General features: G+C 39.3%; 2 protein-coding genes across 5 annotated transcripts in view; one reads left to right on the top strand and one right to left on the bottom strand.

Moving 5' to 3' along the window:
* Positions 1 to 12,330, top strand: part of LOC113233276 (E3 ubiquitin-protein ligase TRIP12) — a 47,918-nt gene extending 35,588 nt beyond the window's left edge. For 3 of the 4 annotated variants that reach the window (XM_026468338.1, XM_026468337.1, XM_026468335.1), the window contains exons 18-40: positions 426 to 604; positions 1,617 to 1,820; positions 2,034 to 2,166; positions 2,249 to 2,324; positions 2,879 to 3,057; positions 3,474 to 3,648; positions 3,826 to 4,024; positions 5,128 to 5,321; positions 5,842 to 6,031; positions 6,307 to 6,404; positions 6,607 to 6,744; positions 7,344 to 7,468; positions 7,762 to 7,914; positions 7,997 to 8,208; positions 9,147 to 9,238; positions 9,391 to 9,631; positions 9,718 to 9,855; positions 10,073 to 10,393; positions 10,524 to 10,712; positions 11,064 to 11,232; positions 11,345 to 11,461; positions 11,536 to 11,715; positions 11,806 to 12,330. In XM_026468338.1, coding sequence (XP_026324123.1) covers positions 426 to 604; positions 1,617 to 1,820; positions 2,034 to 2,166; positions 2,249 to 2,324; positions 2,879 to 3,057; positions 3,474 to 3,648; positions 3,826 to 4,024; positions 5,128 to 5,321; positions 5,842 to 6,031; positions 6,307 to 6,404; positions 6,607 to 6,744; positions 7,344 to 7,468; positions 7,762 to 7,914; positions 7,997 to 8,208; positions 9,147 to 9,238; positions 9,391 to 9,631; positions 9,718 to 9,855; positions 10,073 to 10,393; positions 10,524 to 10,712; positions 11,064 to 11,232; positions 11,345 to 11,461; positions 11,536 to 11,715; positions 11,806 to 12,002 — 3,899 coding nt within the window. In that variant the 3' untranslated portion in view covers positions 12,003 to 12,330. The remainder of the gene's footprint in view (positions 1 to 425; positions 605 to 1,616; positions 1,821 to 2,033; positions 2,167 to 2,248; positions 2,325 to 2,878; positions 3,058 to 3,473; positions 3,649 to 3,825; positions 4,025 to 5,127; positions 5,322 to 5,841; positions 6,032 to 6,306; positions 6,405 to 6,606; positions 6,745 to 7,343; positions 7,469 to 7,761; positions 7,915 to 7,996; positions 8,209 to 9,146; positions 9,239 to 9,390; positions 9,632 to 9,717; positions 9,856 to 10,072; positions 10,394 to 10,523; positions 10,713 to 11,063; positions 11,233 to 11,344; positions 11,462 to 11,535; positions 11,716 to 11,805) is intronic. The other variant, XM_026468336.1, reaches the window with a different exon arrangement.
* A 7,085-nt stretch (positions 12,331 to 19,415) lies between these two features.
* On the bottom strand, positions 19,416 to 20,738 carry LOC113233195 (transmembrane protein 256 homolog). The gene is made up of 3 exons (XM_026468232.1): positions 20,590 to 20,738; positions 20,101 to 20,376; positions 19,416 to 19,913 (listed from the first exon to the last, which is right to left on the bottom strand). The coding sequence occupies exons 1-3, from the start codon at positions 20,659 to 20,661 to the stop codon at positions 19,770 to 19,772; spliced, it is 492 nt and encodes a 163-aa protein (XP_026324017.1). The 5' UTR covers positions 20,662 to 20,738; the 3' UTR covers positions 19,416 to 19,769.
* Positions 20,739 to 20,801: the final 63 nt, after the last annotated feature.

The raw sequence follows: 20,801 nt of genomic DNA, 5'->3' as shown, positions 1-20,801 counted from the left end.
CGCCTTTTACCGCATGTACCATGGTGAGTGCTCTGAGGAGCTGTTCAACCTCATCCCCCCTTCCCCGTTCCTGCTCAGAAGCACGCGTGCTGGCCTTCGTAGTCACCGTTTCACTACCTGCCGCATTCCATCGCGTACTAAAAGGTTCGGTGGCTCCTTTCTCTGCCGCACGGTTGACAAATGGAACTCCCTTCCGGCACATGTCTTCCCTCCCTCTTATGATATGGGGTCCTTCAAACGAGGCGTGAAGAGGCATATTGTAGGCAGGCAGGGTGGAGGCGGCTAGTGCAGTGAGGATTCCATCGCTGCACTAGGTTCCTTCGCGTTTGGATACCACTTTCCACTTAACATCAGGTGGAGTGGAGTCTGTCAGGTATAAAAAAAAAATAAAAAAAAAAAAATAATAATAATGTGCCTGTTTGCAGATCCTCGCATAGCCATGGTCCGCAGCAACCCCTCCTTGGTGCGTGCTCTACTTGCAGTGCTGCACGAGGTGTACTGGAGTTCAGCCGGGCCGGCTGTACGCTCGCAGGCGCTCAAAGCCATTCTGCGCTGCGTCTACTACGCCGACGCGCCACTGTTAAGACAAGTCCTCAAGATGCAGGTATAATACATTCAAATCTAAATATGAAAAAGCATGTTGATTATCATATTATGATATTCCGTTTTGTTCTTGTACAAAAACATAAGTATATGAACAAAAATCACGTTATGTTATTCCTAAGCCAGTTGTTATAAAAACTCACATTTTTAGACTTCCTATCTTCTTATTTTGTAAATGACTTAACATAAAAGGTAATTTTGACACACTTTATATATCTTCAGGTTTAGCCATAGGGCTACAGCCACGTATATAGGCCCATACTAAAGATTCATTGTAAATTATTTTAATAAAACTTTCAGTTTTGTTATTATTATTAGTTCAAAGTTTGAACAAACACAGAAAAAATCCTTCGATCCGAATGAGCTGGTGATTTTCGATCTTTCTATCAATTATAATAACAAAATGGAGCTTTTATGGGAGGCCAGCAGATGGGTTTGCCGGCACACAAAACTCACCAAATTCCCTAAACATCAAGGACCCCAATGTTTGAGGCGGTCATGATTGTTGTTGTTCATTATGGAAACATAAAGCGCTAAATTTACTGCACTGTATTGTACACAGTACAGGCCTACTGCTTAACTGAGTCAGTTCCCGAGGCAGTGAGGTAGCTGTGCGGTGCGCGAGGGGTGTGGTGACGCAACATGAGAGTTTAGTCAGGCATCCGTTTTACTGACGTCAACTTGTGTTTTTTATTTGCGGTCGTTTTGAGTGACAAGCACTAGCGATTGGCGACATAAGATGAGTCCTCCGATTAAGAGCCAAACAAAACAAATCTTTAATTAATTTTAAAAATGTGTATGTAAAATATGAATGTCCTCGATGTATATGAATAATCTAGTGAATGCATGCACCATTACACCGGTAGTCGGCAGCGCGATCCGCTAAACGCTTATATTAAAGTTGTTTGATTCGTACAATTTGTTTTCATATCTGATATCGTATTTTTGTTTTTGCATTTACAATTGTATTAGTATCGGATTTAATTATATTAACACATCCTTACCTTAATCAGGTGATATCATCTCACATCGCGGGCATGATGGCATCGAGCGACCTACGCATCGTTGTGGGCTCACTGCAGCTGGCCGAGATTTTGATGCAGCGGTTGCCCGAGGAGATTGGTGTGCAATTTCGCCGTGAGGGCGTACTGCATCAAGTCGCTCAATTGGCAGAACGACCGCCACATCATCAGACGCCTAAGCAGGCCAAACTGAAGGTAAACACGTAGTTAAATAACTTGTTGATTCTCACATAAACATAATAAGGCAAAGCTGCATAGCTTTACTCTCTCTACATAACGAGTACGAAGTTGAATGAATGGACCATTGTGGTCAATCACGCCACTCTGATCCACCACATAATTTTGTATGTCTACAGAGAAATTTATATAGTCAACAACCCCTAATAACTTTTCTTAATTCATTCACAGTCCCCGAGCAGTACATCAGTCCGTTCAAGCGGCGGATCGTCACCTCCGGCTTCCACATCTCAAACATCGCTGGATCACAATCTGTCGCTGGCTTTCTCCGCCTCAGGATCCTTTGTCACAACTAGCACTTTGCGTAAGTGTTGTTAAATATTTCTTCATAGCTAACTTTGTTAGTTATTTTATATTAGTGTGTCATGTATCTATTGCTGTAACAGTGGGCAGTGATGGCAGTGCTTCTGATCCAAATCAAGCTTCAGCTTCTACACAGGCCACATCTACTACTGTGCATCGGTAATACATATTTAAATATATAATTTTAGCAGTTATCTACCAAAAGTTCTCATTGACGTGTAATTGGTATTTTAATTTTGTAAGAAGCACTTTCGAAAAAAATTTCGCTTTTACATAATGTAAGTGATTAGACAGAGTGTCCAAGATCTTAACCATAAATCGGGTCTGGGGTGTTGCCCAATTCGTAACAACCTTAAAAAAATAAATTAAAAAAAATATCGACTATCGGAACATACTATAGAAAAATTTTAAATTATGTCCTGTACGATTACAAAGTTGCAAATTTTACTGTTTTAATTTTTGTAACGATAACCTAAATAGCCCAGCTAATGGACACAATGCCAAAAGAAGCACGCTAAAGTTTCAGAACAAAAAATAAATGTTGTTTTTTTTAATTGTTAACAGAAATTATAGGTATAAGACCTACGTCTTGTTTCTTAAAAAATTAACCCCAGTTTTTCTAAACAGGGATATTTCATGGTTATTACAAATAGAGCACACAATTGCCACGCTCCCAGATGTTTCTTATTAACATTGGTATTGTATGAGTACAGGTCGGGCAGCCCGCTCCAACTAGCTGAGATGCTAAAACGCAAGCGCGCTGTGAAACGTTCGGGAGGAGCTGGTGGCCGTCATGCGCGCCGCCGCGATGATGCTGCACCACACGTGCCATCTCCCGCCGCTGCGCCTACGCCATCGTCCCACTCACACCACGCACAACCCTCACCGCACGGTTGGTGCTACAAATATAGCATAATTGATATTATTATATATTTTCGGATTCATTTAATTTTACAATACGGCACACGCTTCTTAGAACTGTGTGTCATCTAGTTCTCATTGATTTTTGTTTTTTCTCAGGGTTTAGGCCCTTTTTAGAATCTGGTTCATGCTTTAAGGTTTTTTTACATTGTGAATCTAAGGGTCGTATTCCAGAACTCTACTCAATGCTCAAGTCAGGATCTGAGTATGATTTCAAGCACTGGAAATACGACCCTAATGGAATGGACTTGAATATGATTTCGAGTGCTTTAAACCGTGCTCAAATCCTGACTTGAGCATTGAGTAGAGTTCTAGAATACGACCCTAGGAGACTCTTAAAAATAGAAATCACGTTTTGTTTGATTCGTATCGAATTTTATGTTGTAGCGTCGGGCGTGCCGTCGGCAGCGCGGTCAACGACTCGCATGGGTGGCGCATCCAAAACGTCGTCATTCCTGTCCTCGCTAAACCCTTCCCGTTGGGGCCGCTCGCCGCACTCGCACAAAGACACTGGCCTGCTCGCCTCGCCCCACACATCCACCAACCTCTCAGTACAGAACAAGTAAGTTTGCATCGAACATCGTTACTCGTGTTTGCGTATGTAATTTTTATTTTTGTGAAAAGATTTTTTAAATTTTTAATCCAATTGTAGCTTGACATAAGCGTGACCCTGACTTAGTTTGACAGGAACGAGATAAAAATTCAAAAGAAGAAATTAAAATTTGCCTTTTATTTATAGAGAGAAAGTCCGTGAGTGGATACAATGGACCGCAGTGCGGCTGCAACGTGAGTGGGGCGCTCTGGGTGGCGGTGCAGGCCCGTTGGAGCAGCTGGCGGCGCTGGCGGCCGCGTTGCCGCATGCGCAATCGCCCCACCAGCGCAACGCACTCGAGCAACTTCGCGACACCCTCGTGCAGCATGACGTCTCGCCATTCGAGGTTTGTTTTTCGAATTTTAGGTCCTCCTTCCATTTATTTACAATTCGATTTAATGTACCTATAACTTTGAAGAGATATATATATATATAAATTACAAAAGCACACAAAATAATCAAATAGCTCACTGTCCTTTTTCTACACATTGCATGCGCAAAAGATGTTTTTATTATTCCCATTACGTCAGTTTCAAGAAGCTTATATAAACTTCTTGGTCATTTTCAATTGTTCGAACCACAAGCGATTGAAATATTTAGAACAAAAAAACTATAGAGTTGCTTTACAATCTTATTTTTAAAATGATATTTTTATTAAACGTAGCAGTACTTTTGTTGTTGTACTCGTTTTACGGCTTGGGATTACCTATGAGAAGTCAGAAGATACATTTGCCCGAAATAACTTTAACTTTAGCTTTAACAGTCAAATGTATTTTTTTAGGTAGATTACAAAATAAAAGCTAATTTTGTCTTTGTGAAAAGCATCAAAATTACTCGAAAGCGTAACTGTTTTATTATAAAGCTGTTTTCTAATTACGGATATATGAGTTTACGTTTAGTTGGGATATCGGTACGTTTCTTATAGTACACGCTTATTTTCACATTTGTAGTAGTATTTGTATGTATGTAATAAGTGAATTTGTACAAAACTCGACATAATAATATATGTAAAAATTAATTAATATTTACGAGAAAGGCTACTCCATTACTCTTGTGTTCAAGTAATTTTCAGTCGAAGCTAAATATGGTGCATTTTATTAAGTTTACAGTATAAGCTGAATTTGGTGTTTTTGGACCCTTAAATTGTTGCAAGCAAAATTAGACAGCACTGCAATAACGTTACAATTTAAATTAAATGTTTTAATTTTTTATATTTCGTTACATGTCACGTTTGTATAGGTTAACTTTGGACATTTTTTCGTGGATTTTGTATTTGACCCGATGTCCATTTGTTGGTAGGTCAATGCATATAAGCTAATAATTTGAAGCAAATTGCAATAGCAGTTTTGTTCGTCCTATTTTCCCCTTAATGTTTTTATTTGCTGGTTGTTTTTGTTTGAAAGGCATTGCTCAACATAGAGTGCAATTTTTCTTGAATGTGTAATACAGGTGAACCACAGCGGCGTTCTAGGTGCGTTGCTAACGTTCCTCACAAATGGGGACACTGAACCAGAGACGGAGGCACGGTCGTCAGACCGAGATGCGGAGGGCGAAGGCCGGCACTCCGCAGAGCAGGTCGCCTCTTGCGAGGAGCGCCTTAGACTGTTCTTGCATGTATTTGCGGATATGCCGCTTGATTCAGAGTAAGTTTTTAAATCCATTATCCAGTTGATAAAACGCTACTGAGTATTCGTTGTAACTTTTTGTATATATTGGAACCAATATTATTTATGGCTCTATATTATATGTATACGTAGTACTAAAGTAGCAGTAGAGCTCCTTGTGAAAGAATTCATTCAGGGAAGAAATGCCACCTTACCTATTTCTGCCGCTTAGCAATAACGTAATTGCTGCGTTCCGGTTTCGAAGGATAAGGGTGATGGTGAAATTACAGGCACATGAGACTTGTTAACTTATGTCTCAGGATGACGGGCGCGGTGGCACTGCAATTGTTATGGACAGGCGTGTCGCTTACCACCAAGCGCACGACAAAAAAGTGATCTGTATTCATTATCGTTGACTCAATGTATTAAATAAAATAAATATATAAATAGCGCAATCCGGACTTTGTCTCGTTCTTAGTTAATTAATATGTCCAGTTGTGTTTTCGAGATGTGACGTGTTTATTATTTCTGTGTGTAATTGATTGAGTCTTCTTTCCAGTTTAAGCGAATGGAATGACAACGGGGGTCCGTTGGTATTGGGCAGCAACGGCGGCGGTGCATTAGCTTCGCTAGTGTGCAAGGTGAATGCGTGTGTGTCGCACCTTGAGCAGTTCCCGGTGCGCGTGCACGACCTTCCTGCGCGCCCGGCAACCTCCGCGCTCAAGTTCTTCAATACGCACCAGCTCATGGTAAAGATCGCCTTTTCTCGAGACTGGTGATGTCATTAGAGACTGACTATCAGTTGTTCGTTATCTAAGGACACAATATTTTTTTGAGGCCAAAATGTGAATGTAATTAAAAAGGTGTCTAAATATATATAGTGATTAATGTACAATACAAATACAGTTTTCTACTTCGTCATCATCAACCCGTATATACTTCCCACTTCTGGTGTCTTTAAAATTAGATTATATAAATTGACGATCAACATTTGCTACTAACTAATCTGAACTATTTTTTTCAGTGTGATCTCAAACGTCATCCGTCGTGCACCAACCTGAAACAGTGGAAGGGTGGTGTCGTGCGGATAGACCCCTTAGCTTTAGTTCAAGCCATTGAGAGGCGAGTGTCACAATTTCTAATGTTACCTAAATTGCAATTCTTACAAAACTGTCGAACCGATCTTAAAGTGATTTAAGAATGAAAGCCCATAGAATTTAGGTGGATCTACCAGATATTACGTCGCCCGCCTTTTGTAACAATGTAACGCAAGCCAATTTTATAATTGATTGAAAATCAGTGCATGATAATATTGTTATTGCAGGTACCTAGCTCAGCGCGGGTACGCGAACGTGCGACCGCGTGACGGCTCCGCGACGACGGCGCACTCCGACGATGACGCCGCGTCCGACGACGATGTCGAAGACTCGCTCGCCACGCCGCCACATCACCAACCAACTGAGTTAGTATAAGCTTTAAACTTGGAATTTGGTCTGGATAACGAAGGAGAATGCAGTTTATTCCACTTTAGTCAACGACATCAATCTATAGACAAGACCATTACAACAACTACATGTTCCAAACAAAACACTATCAATAGTGATAGTGTCTTGTTTTAGACTTGAATTTTGTCAAAGAGCATCAGTACCGTAGTACCGTGGATAGACATTCTATACCTATTGGGAATGAGCTAGGCCGGCAGATAATATTGAGTATTGATGATATTTATCAATAGTTGAGGAATTCATTTTCAAAGAGAACCGCATCTGCGTCCGCGTTCTTGAATGTTTGACAACCAACTAAATGGTGTACAGCGTCTTCACCGCACATGAGTGAAACACAACGTGTGTATGGAACGCCGCATCTAGTACGCTAGTATATAGATATCGTTGACTTAGTCCTCGAAACTTACTAAATCTGAAACCTGTCTCTGCCTAGAAAAGGGCGTGATGTGCATAAGTCTGATAAATGAATTTGAAATTAGAAAAAATACTATGACTTTTTACTCATAACCCATATCTTTACAGAGACGTTACTTGGGTACGTTTTGCTTTTTCACAGCTCTGAACACAAGCTGGAGTTCTTGGTCGGTGACACTGTGTTACCATACAACATGACGGTGTACCAGGCCGTGCGGCAGTTTGGTGAACAGAACGACGCCGACACGGATACTGAGACTCCACTAGGTAGGACGAAAATCCTTGGCGAACTTTGTCTTAGCTAACTCAGTGGATTTTGTGTGTTCAGAATTATGTACATGGATTAACTTGTTACGTTGGTGAATTAGTTGGCATTTAATTTTTTTACTATTGACTTCGTGCTCCACAAAATATAAGCTACTGGCTAAGACACTTAAAACTTTATGTAAAACGTGTTTCTGCATCACATTGACAACAAATTCCAGAGCAGCGAAATTATGGTACATGACAAATGATAAATTATGAATCATGTTATAATTCAAATTAATAACTGTTTACAGCAAATGCGGGTATCTGGGTGCAAACGCACACGATCTACTACCGCGCGGTGGAGCCGACGGAGCAGCCACGCCCCGACACAGCTACCACACGTAAAGGCAAGGGACAGCCCACTAAGTTGTCGTCTAGACGAAAACCTGATCTCTTATGGAACGGTAAGACATCAATATACGGTTATTAAATAAAACATTTAATATAGGTATGAACTTTGTTAAATGTATAAAATGACATTTTTAGAGGGCATAGTCCCATCGCCCGAGTCTCCTCTTTTCGTGATACTACGTTCGCCCTTGATGAGCGAGGGCGAGGTGAAGGACGCGTCGTTGGCGGCACTGGGTGTGCTGCGTGCACTGCACGCGCTCAGTCGCCACTGGCACACGCTGTACCATGCCGCTTGCCTGCCCGACCATCGACCACTCGTGCCACATCAGGACTTCATTAATGCTAAGGTAACATTATTTACAATTGTACCCTAAAGACATTACTTACCGAATGAATGTGAATAAAAAAACTTTAAATGTATGTTCACACAATTAATCAATAGCAAAATGTGAGCGACACACCGATGTAAATTAATTTTCAAAGAGGGCCACATCTGCGTCCGCCATCTTGAGTGTGACAACAAATCAATGTATGTGTATGTGTAAAACATAGTATGTGTGTATGGAACGTCGCCTCTAGTACGCTAGTACATAGATATCGTTGCAAAGTATTAAATAGCACATTTCTTGATATTGATGAATTGTAGGTATTTGTGTTTTTACTTGATAAAAATTAAGCTTGTATACTGAATCCACATTAGCCAGGTTTAGGATTGGCTACACTTAAAAATAAAATAAGGATAAATCGTATGTATCTATGTACGTTATTCAAGGACGAATCTCGGTATACGACTACGATAGCTGGATCTAGGCTGGAATCGCCCGTTGTTACACGGCTTAGTGTAGGTACATATTTAAGGCAAGCTTCGGATACATTATCATCACACCTAGCAAGTATTCGCACCATTTGCGTGTACACGCGAACACACCCGGCTCGGGCGCATCACAGGGAATAACTGATCGCACAGGTAAATAGGTCATAACCTTCCCTTACCCCCATTGTTTACTTACGCTATCACTAGCGCTTTTTTTTGCTAATGCCATTGACCTGCACGGTCACTGGCTAATGCAGAGTTATCGATGTTTAGAGCTTTCGATTTAAATATTTTCATTTTTTATGAAAGTTAAATCTGATGAATTATTAAAAGTCAAGGAACAAAATTTGTTGTTTATGATGTTATACCATGGTCCTGCGAGGTTGTTAGTATTTTAAAAATAACCCTGTATATGTATATACATATATACCTACATGATTCAACTTTTTTATACTAATGATATTTTTTTAGCTCGCCGCCAAAGCCAACCGCCAGTTACAAGATCCTCTAGTAATCATGACTGGTAACCTACCTCCATGGCTCAAGAAGATCGCTTATGCTTGGTAAGAAATTTTAAGTTCTGTGAATATAACCAAGTTACTTGAACTCTATAATTGCTGCACATTAAAATGTTTCATGTAATAAGAAACCCACTAGTTTTACTAACTGCTGTAAATAAACAGAGCAATAACTTAAAGTCACATTTCAATTGCAGCCCCTTCATCTTCCCGTTCGAGTGCCGGCACTTGCTGTTCTACGTTGTATCTTTCGATCGCGACCGCGCGCTACAGCGATTGCTAGAGACGGGCGGTGAGCGCGGTGCAGCGGGTGGCGCCGGTGCTGGCCAGGACAGTGAACGGGTGGCACCTCGGCTGGATAGACGCAAGCGCACTGTGCAGAGGCCTAACGTGCTGAGACAGGCTGAACATGTTATGCATGAATTCGCGCACTCCAAGGTGAGGATTGGTCTCCGTTTCTCTATATAACTCTTATCCTTTGACTCTGTACTCCACTGCAAAAAATATCATTATTTTGTTCATAGGCTCTACTCGAAATCCAATACGAGAACGAAGTTGGCACCGGGTTGGGCCCTACATTAGAGTTTTATGCACTCGTCTCACAGGAGCTACAACGCGCTGACCTCGACCTTTGGCATGGCAGCGAGAACTTTAAGCAGAAAGTAATTATATTTATATATTTCGTTCTTAAATTATCTTAATTACCAGTAGCGTCTTAAAATGAGTGATATTAAAGTAACTATCAGAACAGATTGCAATATTTGTTGTTTGAAAATTCATATACATAAATTTTCACTCCATTTGTAACATCCTCCAATTTCTCGTTTTCAATATTAGCCTTATAAGTCTGAAATATATTTAAAATGTGCAACATTTCAGCCTACATCATTCGCTGGCGAGATAGTAAAGAGCCAGCCTCCAGTCGTCTCAGATCGGTCGTCAGACGCAGCGGCAAGACTCGCTTCCTCAGTGCGAGACGCCCTCAATCTCGATGAGGAACGTTCTCCAGAACCTTCAGACCTGGAGAAAGAGACTTCCATACCGTCTCCGGCGCCTGACGCGACCTTTGTGTCGTGGCCTTGTGGGTTATTCCCGCAGGCGATTGGTCGCAACGCGCGCGCCTCACACTTGTCACGAGTGAAGGCAAAATTCCGCTTCCTTGGCAAGTTTATGGCCAAAGCTGTTATGGATTCTAGATTGGTAAATACTGTGTATTTATTTATTACATTCATTAAAATGTTGACGTCGAAATCCCACGAAGGCGATTGTTTCCAAGTTTACTGCTAATTCTACAGTTAGAAAAGATATACTTATCTGACGTTTATTGCAGATTGATATACCACTATCGGTGTCGATGTTTCGGTGGGCGGTGTGCGAGGAGCGCTGGCTAACCCTGTCTGACGTACGACATGTGGCACCCGAACTGTGGCGCTCATTGTGTCGCTTGCGCCGCGTCGCCGACCGCGCAACACACATCGCGTTAGACCCCAGACACAGCGCAGACCAGAGGCAACAGCTTGTTAGTACTAGTTAATACCACGTTTATGCTTAGATTTAAATTAAACAATTTTAAGTAGTAAATATCTTAGCTGATTGTCAACGTTTGGCATAAAGGGCAAATTCTCTTTTGGCTCACGCCCAACAGTCGTAGCCAAAAATTATTTTGATCATCACCAAAAGAGATTAAGGGATGATATTTTGAAAACTCTAGTGCTTTGTAATCAAGGAGCAATCGTTGATGTGCATTGAGTGATGTTTATTATTATAATCAGGATGGTTGACATAATATCATCTCTTTTATGAATCCTGTACTCGAGATAGATGTCATTTAAGTATTCATAGCTTTTACTAAAATAATGACTAATTTCAGATAAGTACACTGGAGCTGGACGGGTGTCCGATCGAGGAGCTAGGGTTGGACTTCATCCTTCCGGGAGATGGGTGCACAGAGCTGCGGCGGGGCGGGCGCGACCTGCCCGTCACCGCGCACAACCTGCATAGCTATATAGCGCTAGTCACGCACTGGCTGCTTTACGAAGGTACTTGATGCCATATACTGTATTTACAAAATTATTATGGATTATCTAAAAATCAACTACAACTCTGTTAGTTGTTATTAACTTTTACTTGCATTACTTGATCCTACAACAGGAGTCGCGAAGCAAATGGAAGCATTCAGAGAAGGTTTCGAATCAGTATTTCCGCTAAACAATCTCAAGATTTTCTATCCTGAAGAGTTAGAACAAGTGTTCTGCGGCAGTCCTTCGGGTAAGTTCGTTACGACAAATATTGACAATTTCCTTTAAAAAGCCATTCGTACTAATACTGATTGATGATCGTAGGTGGTCGCGAGCAACGTTGGGACGCGCGCATGTTGGCCGAGTGCATTCGACCCGACCACGGGTACACAGCGGAATCGCGAGCTATTCGCATGCTTATAGATATCTTGGCGTCGTACTCACGTGAGGAGCAACGCCTCTTCCTGCAGTTTGTAACCGGAAGCCCACGTTTACCCACAGGAGGTAATAAAGTATTTAATTTTCTAACCAAAGTATTTAGTATAGTATCAATTATTAGGGCGAAAAGATACTAAACAAGTGTTTATTGTCCAGGTTTCAAGGCACTAAACCCACCGCTTACGGTGGTGCGCAAATCTCTAGAGTCTTCTCTAGACCCCGACGAGTACCTGCCGTCGGTTATGACGTGCGTCAACTACCTCAAGCTTCCGGACTATTCGAGTGCCGACGTGATGCGCGCAAAGCTACGGCTGGCGGCCTCCGAGGGCCAGCATTCGTTCCACCTCTCGTGAAGTGTTTATGTACCTACCGGCTCCCCTTCTCGTATACTATATTGTGTGATTGCGGTTAGTGATATTTATATTTACACGCCCGGTCCCGAAATACCCACTGTTTACGTGCAATCAGAGTGATTTATTTCAAAAATGTGACGGACACTAAAAGTGCTGTGCATTTTATCATTTCGTTTTCTCTTTGGATTATTTACTATTATATATATTTAGATTACATAAATATGTTTATAACTATATTTTGTGTTAATTTAATGTGATAGCTTTGTATATTTGTTTACGGATAGAGAGACTGCTAGCTCTCGGTACAGCGTATGGTGTCAGTGTGCGATGTAGCCGACCGGGCCGAGCGCGTGCGTCTCGCGTCCCAGACTGTACGTCACCATTGTTATATAAATATACTATAAAATACATAATTACATAAAAATAAGCTATATAACATTTCAAGAAGGACGACCATTTCTCCTTCGAGAATCCGACGAAGTAAAAATAGCATTTATTACCAAATGGTGTATGTCTTGATTAACATTTAAGTATCATTGATGGAGTAAAGAAAAGTGCAAAATTTAATATGTAACAATTTGAATAAAACCATGTAAACAATATTGATCAAGCATGCGTTTCCTTTGGCATTTCCTCTTCATAAAGGCAAGTTAGACATTAACAAAAACACAAACGCCATTTGCCAGTACCCGACATCCACCTGTTAAGGAGCGCAATTGTATTTCGGCATGAGTGATTATGGTAAAATAAATAAATAATGCACACACTCGGAAGTTCATTAATGTGAAAGCTTATGTTTCTGCTTGCTTCTTCACGTAGATATCAACATATTTGGATCATCGAAATGTGACCAGTCCCCGTAGCATGGTAACGCATGATAGTCGCGACGCGCGCGATAAAATTGAAATAAGCCCGCGCTATTGACTGTCTCAATCAGATCTAATTTAGATCATCATCATAGCTATCTATCATGCGTAGCCATGCTACGGAGGCTGATGTTTGTAAAGGAATCTTATGCGCTACAGTAAGCCAAACAGAAAGTTGCCTTTACTGATACAGGAAACTTGAAAACGTGGACATAGCCACGTGGTTTACTCCAGGCTCACCATTACGGTGTATTTAAAATTTTACAGCCAAGAATTAGTCTTTTTTAATGGCAAAAAAGTAGATTTATTCGGCTCACTGTTTTAAGTTACAACAATGTTTTATTATAATTGGGATAACCTCATTCCAGCGGCAACATTTTAAATCTCTAGAACCACAGTGTGAAGCTTAAGGCTCAGTTTACATTGCGGCTGAACAGAAGCGTCAATTTCACCTCTGCGCGAGAAGTCGTGCGCGGTCGCTAGAATGAGCGTATGGTGTATGTCTTAATGTCTTTTATTTGTCGTGAGCTTTCTCGCGACTGCACCTTGAGGCTGTAGTGTTTCGCCGTAAGTTTGACGTCACACTGCGCCTGTCTTCGCGCCACTTCCTGCGGGTTCGCCAGGCGTCGTCGACGGCAGCCGCGGAACTCTCGCGAATGCGCGAGCATTCACGAGCATGTACGAGAATTCCGCGGAAGACGCGTGTTGTGATTTTTGGATCGTATCTATTTTGTATGTTACACAATTGACCATTTTTACCAGAAATTCCATTCCATTCCGTTCCGCCGCGCCGCAATATAAATTGAGTCTAAATCTGATTGCTAGGTGCAATCAGATTTATACTCAAAGTCAAGTCAAACTCAAAGAAAAGTTCTAACCGCGAAATACTAAGATTAGTCGCTCCTTGGCTTAGAAGCTACCGTTGTAGTTACAGAGTAGTGGTCAAACCACTGCCATATGTCTGTTGGTCAAACCTTTTTTAGTATCGTGTATATGTATCGTATATAGAAGTCATACTGAATTTACGTTCAATCCAAGTCTAAAAATATACTATTTTGCAGTGATGTTATAAAGAAAGAATGTATCTAAAATAAAACAAAGTACTTAAAAATATTTCTTCATAAATGTTTTTGGGTGATTGAACGGTGACCACAAAAAAATAATATGGAATGTTTTCGCTTATTGCCAGTCGTCACCACTGGCTTTGTTCCCATTGGCGACAAATGGGAAAAAACTCATAATATGTTACCAGGTGACAAATGGGACGAAAATATCTGTCATTGCCGCTATCGACAAATGGAATTTAAAATACTCCATAGTATAAATACCCAATAATATAATAGTTGCCAGTGGTAACAAATGAAATCAAAAATCCCAATTAATGTTTGTTTCTTGCCGCCATCGAAAGGGAATAAAATAAAATTTGAGTTTAATGATAAAAATACAAACTGGATAAGCAGACAGTGTCCAGGCTATCTGAATCATTGTAAATGATTTCATTATTACAGTTATTTTAAATTATTGTATGATATTGGAAATGTCTTAAGACTGATTTTTTAATAAGATTATGTTTATAATGATAAATGCAACTCGAATTTTATTTCATTCCCGTTCGATGGCAGCATTAAAGAAATATTAATTAAGATTTTTTATTCCATTACCACTGGCAACTAGTGGGATATTTTAAATTCCATAAGATTTTTTATTCCATTACCACTGGCAACTAGTGGGATATTTTAAATTCCATTTGTTGCTTGGTTGATTTTCCCATTTGTCGCCACCTGGTAACATTTATGGGTTTTTTCCATTTGTCGCCTGTGTGACAAAGCCGGTGGTGACGACTGGGAATAAGCGGAATTTTTGGGCTTTTACCTGTTCTCCCGATCGGTAGGAGCGGGAATATTTTTTATTTTCCCATGTAACTTCATGACTAAAGTTTCCCTCGGTCCATTTGAATCAGCCTGCTACGATCTGCTGGGGGATTTATTCCCGAATTGAATAAACTTTAAAAATGTACATACCTCAGAAATGGTACATTTGATGATACTCCATTATGTGTATTATTTACTTGTAGTTTATGTAAATATACCCTGCACAATAATCTCTGCTCATGAGGGATCTTACAAGAAACAGGAGGTCATCCTTAGCCATAAATTGTTTATTAGAGCGGTTACACACGGCGACTATAGGCAGCGATGTCAATGCGCGACTGCATCCGATACAAACGCGCGATTGCATCGATGCAATCGCTTATAAACCACAAGTGTAGCGATGCAATCGCACGTTTGTATCGATGCAGTCGCGCGTTTGCATCGATGCTAAAAGTCGCCGTGTGTAACTACTCTTAAGTATAATAATTTTTGTGTATACGAATCCATACATCAACTATCAATTAAGTAATTTTGGTCTCCAATGTCTTTCGTACAAATCTCATAACTAGAACCGACTAATTTACAATTTTTGTGCCTACATTTTTAAAAACTATTATAGTGACCCTAGATTATGGCATTCAATATGGTCGGATCAAGGAGCAGCAGAGCTTCTTGTGAAAGAGTTCGTCCAAGGAAGTACTACCACTTTACGTATTTTTGCTACCAAGCAGTAATGTGAGCATTGTAGGTTTCAGTTTTAGAGGGTAAAAGGTGGAATGGAGATGGTGCTGGTGAAATTACAAAAAAAAAAGTTGGAAAAAGAAGAGTTGGCTGCTGGGCGAAAGACAGCAATTTTTTTGCCATTTATTTCTGCCTATACCAATAGTCCCTACCAACTGTCTCCCCTGATCAGCTGGGTAAAATGACGCTGACATTCGATAGTCCTTGGCTGCCTTCACTTTGTGATTGCAATATTAATCTTTCAACATAAAACGACAAATGAGACTATTGTTCTTCCACTAAGAGATGCCAATTAGTCGGTTCTAGTCGCAATAAACTAGATTTAGTTGGTCCGCCGTTCAAAAGTTATAAGGGTGTTGTACTGTCCACGCTGGAATAAGCTTATTCCAGTGGCACTATTTCTCAATCTCGAGAACCACAACACCTAGCTTAGATCTGATTACAATAAAAAAAATCGTGATTTAGTGGTTTCTTGTCGTAAATAACTAGATTTAGTCGTTACGCCGTTTTGAAGTTATTAAAGTGTTTTACTGTCCACGCTGAAATAAGTTTATTACGGCGGCACCATTTTTAAATCTCGAGAACCACAGCTCCTAGCTTAGATGTGATTGCACCCAAAAAAGTCGCGAAGTAGTCGGTTCTAGTCGCGAAATTTTGTTTCCAAGATAGAACCGATTTAGTATTTTAAGGCTAAACAGGTATAAACCTGTGTTAGTCTCTGAGCTCACGTACAAATTTTGCATAATATACAGATTTTTTTTTAAATACATGCTATTTGAAGGTTTTAGCAAAATATATAAAGTTATTTCTCCTTAATGGCTTTAGGATTTATCGATTGTTATGATATTTATTACTGTATGCATGTCGTGTTGGGCTCCTGGCTTATACGCGACGAACGAGACGCGTGGAGTACAGTCGCGTACGACTATTGATCAAAATAATTTAATAATGATTAATGTCTTTTGAATAATGACTGACTAACTGACTGATTGAGGGTCGTATTCCAGAACTGTACTCAATGCTCAAGTCACGATTTGAACAGACTTGAGTATGATTTCAAGCACTGGAAATACGACCCTAATGGCAAGGACTTGAGTATGATTTCCAGTGCTTTGAATCATACTCAAGTCCTGACTTGAGTAGTTTTTTTGAGCATTGAGTAGAGTTTTAGAATACGACCCTGAGAATGACTCTTATAATTTATAGCGCGTCATTTTCAACTACAATTTGTGTTACGGTTAAATGTGACAAAAAATTCAGTAGATATTTAAAATATTTATTACACTGTCAATTCAAAACTATTTTAATCACCACGAACTTATTCTATAACTTGAGTGATTTCACAAAGAACATTTGGAGCGGTGATCCTCCTTATACTCCATTCAAACATTTATTTCTATTCTATTTCCTTAATGGCGGCCACTAGGCTTAGGCCAGTGTCAGTTTCGAACATTTATTTAACTTTTGACATATGCATGCCTCCGAAGTGCCGTAATTATTGTCCATCGAGTACATAACCAGAAATAGAGACGAACGTCATTTCATTTGTTTGAAAACTATTCTGCCTGAATAGTTAATATATTCTGTGACGACTGCGCTCCGATTGGCCAGCCCGAATTCGAAACAATTGACGGGTGTCGTCAATTGTTTCACTTCAAATCGACCAGTTTAACTTTGCGATAATAGACGAAAATTGCAAAATTACATATTTCATTGCCGATGAAATGTGATTCCTTTTGTTTTGTAATTAGATGTTTTTCTGTTTATCCCACACCACCGAATGGAACAACCCCCCATTGTTAGAGATATTATCTTTATTACAATAAATACAAAATATTTTTGGAATATACGGAGACGTACACACAGGTCAGTTGTGGGCGCTGTACTGTTTCAGTTTTCTAATTTGTGATTTCAGCGCAAACGAGAGTTGATATTTAAAAGTGATATAAGGCCCATTTACCTGATGAGTTGCCAGGGATTTCGTCTCTATTTCTGGTTATATACTCGATATTATTGACATAGAACCGTTGTCCAAGTATAGACAAAAAAATATACTTCCTTCCTGGACTCTTTTATTTTTTAATTTTAGTGAAGCGACTTGCTCTTTAGCTGCGATATTTATCGAACCAACAAATTATGTAACAAAGATTGTTCAAGATGATAAATATTGGTACCTGTCTAATTAATTATAATGAAATGAAATAAGTTGTTAAACGCAACCATGATCCCAATCAGGCAATATCTTTTATTTTACCCGCTCACATGCACAGATAAGTAAAATCAATTGTTATAAAAAAAAACTAATCGGAAACGCATTGGAACATGACTATTTGATTAGAATTCGAGCTGTAAAAAGGTAAATAAATGGTTGGACGGAGTATAGAATACATTTTTCATGTCTACGATTTTTCTACATAAATGTACCTCCTATCAATGATAATAATTGAATATCTAATATCTTCTAAACAAAGGAGCGAATAATTCTAAAATTTTGCTTCTAGAACCGACTAATCCACGTCTTTTTCTGGGTGCGATCAGATCTAAGCTAGGAGCTGTGGTTCTCGAGGTTCAAAAATGGTGACGCCGGAATAAGTTTATTTCAGCGTGGACAGTGAAACACCTTAATAACTTCAAAACGGCGTAACGACTAAAACTAGTTTTTTACTACTAGAACCGAATAATCACGGCCTTTTTTTAGTGTAATCAGATCTAAGCTAGGTGCTGGGGTTCTCGTAATTGAGAAATGTTGCCGGCTGGAATAAACTTCTTACGGCGTGGACAGTACAACACCCTCATAACTTTTGAATGGTGGACCGACTAAATCTAGTTTTTTGCGACTAGAACTGCCTAAATAGCGACTTTTTACTGGCTAGTCAAATTTCAAAAACTCGACTATGGTCACGCTGGAATAAGGCACGCCAAAATTGAGGTTCTCCATCTTTGGGACTGGGGAAATGTGAGCTTGTAAAACAATTTTCAACTTTTCGAAATAGGTAATTATATTTTTATCCTGAGAACTGTCACAACGCAAACATTTAAATATATTATTATAATAACATACCAATTATGATGGACACCTCAAGCAACAATAAAAATTCCTTTAGTGATTATCAGGGATCGGAATAGGTAAATCTTTTTTACCTAAACTTCGAGGAACATAGACCAAAAATGGAGACTGCCTTACGACAATATTTTTTAGGTTCTGGACTCGAAAATCACTTAAGAACATTAAAAGTTGACACTATATTTACCTTTTTTCCGACGCACAGTGAGGATCTGCGATATTGCAGACATTAAATTTTTTTCACAATACCCCTCTCTAAAAAAATGCCAGTCGAGAGATCTTATTGTACTAATTAAATATTGTCATATCCCATTTTGCCATAAATCTAAGTGAAAGATCTTATTGTCCTAATTAAATATAGTTATATCGCATTTTGCCATAAATCTAATAGTTTAGTGGCACTGAATAGGCTGGTTTGGTCGCGCGTTTAGTTTGCAAATATATAGAATAGAAGATAGGTCTAATAATTCGTCTGTAGTGATTCCAAGACTGGATCGACTAACACTGCAACAATGGGACACTAAAGATATGGTCCTATACAAAAAATACACATTTTATTTTTTTCCTACTAAACTATTACATTTATGGCAAAATGTGATATGACAATATTTAATTAGGACAATAAAATCTCTCGATTGGCATTTTTTTAGAAAGGTATCCAATGTCCGAAACATCGCAGATCCGACCCACTGTGTGTCGCAAAGTTAAAATAAATATAGTGTATGTGTCTGTCCCCAAGTATGTAAATTTTTAATGTTCTTAAGGGATTTCCCGAAATCGAATATCTTTAGGTCCAGGACCTAAAAAATTATGTAAGGCAGTCTATTTTCTGTCTATGTTCCTCGAAGTTTAGGTAAAATAACTCTACCTATTCCGATCCCTGATAATTATTGAGAACAATCGGTGTCAGTAATTTCAAAAATAGAAAATACACATTATATAAACAAAACCTTACAATAATCCTTTGTTCTGTTACGTGATGCTATGTAACAAATTAGTATCCATTCTAAAAATTGGGTACAAGATTTTAATACTACTATACAATGCTAAACTCGCACTTAAAGTAAATTATTTACACTACAACCATTCTATTCAACCTAGGTATTCAACCTAAAATAATAACGAAAATAGTTTGGAATTACCTTAATGAAAAACACCTAACATATCCTTTTACATAACCTATTCCAAGAATATAAACCACAAAATGTAGTTACAATTGTCAAGTTTACAGTACCATTGCCATCCAACCCAGAATAAGACAAGATCCGCCGATGGGTGTCAGCCGTCTTAGGCTTCGGTCTCCAGTGAAAGCATGGTAGTAGCATGTCCCACAAAACATGCCCATTCCAACTATAAAGAATGCACCAGCCTGCAAAGCATAATGATGTGTCTTAATATAAGATCTGTACAATTTGCAGTACATTATGGAAAAAAATTAATAAAAGAGTGTGAAATCAGACAGGTAGATAAATATGATGGTCAAAACCAGTATATTTGCAGTTTCAAGATTAAAGTGGAAGGCAAAAGCTTCTTAAGAAACTCTACATATAACTTACAATGTAAGGCCTTCTGCATAGTGGCACAGTGACTAGAGCCAAAGTATGGAGGAAATGGAATCTATTGGCAGTTTCAAAGATTTTTTTTAGATCTTCTTTGGCATCAGTGTCAGGGAATGTCCGGTGAGCTCCCATAGCCCCAAGCACGACTGCCGTTGCTCCACTTATCCCTGCGAGCCTCACGAACGGCCCGGACTCTTGAGCCAGCTGCCACAGCGGCATTTTCACTATGATCGGTGGTTGTGCTTGCGGCGTAGACTTGGACTTAAAAATTCCCTATAAATTACATACAAATTAGATATGGAGTATTTACATATCTGCAAGATATTACGTTACGTACGTTATATTACGTTATCGTAAGCAAACATAAAAAAAAACTACCGATAACGTGTATCAAAATTTATCAATAATGTGTTACAGCACCTACACAACAGATTTTTTCACAACATTTCATGCAATTCAATCGGTTTTATTATGAAATTAACTTACTATATGGCGTAAGAAATTCATTGTGCCATCCGTCACCGCATTTAACATAAGAGTATCCGCCAAATTTACCATACCTTTAGTTCGAAACAAAATCAGGGATTACAAATATTTTGAGAAAATAATATATGATTATTGCACAAGAGTTTTACTCCGTCGCAACTTGCAAAAATTACATTACATACATACATAATAAAGTCTGTCCGTAGACGGAC

Source organism: Hyposmocoma kahamanoa, unplaced genomic scaffold (genome assembly GCF_003589595.1).
Source record: "Hyposmocoma kahamanoa isolate Upper Pololo Valley unplaced genomic scaffold, ASM358959v1 78, whole genome shotgun sequence".
Classification (NCBI taxonomy): domain Eukaryota; kingdom Metazoa; phylum Arthropoda; class Insecta; order Lepidoptera; family Cosmopterigidae; genus Hyposmocoma; species Hyposmocoma kahamanoa.
Note: the sequence above shows the minus strand (reverse complement) of the source record. Positions and strands in the feature narration are given on the sequence as shown.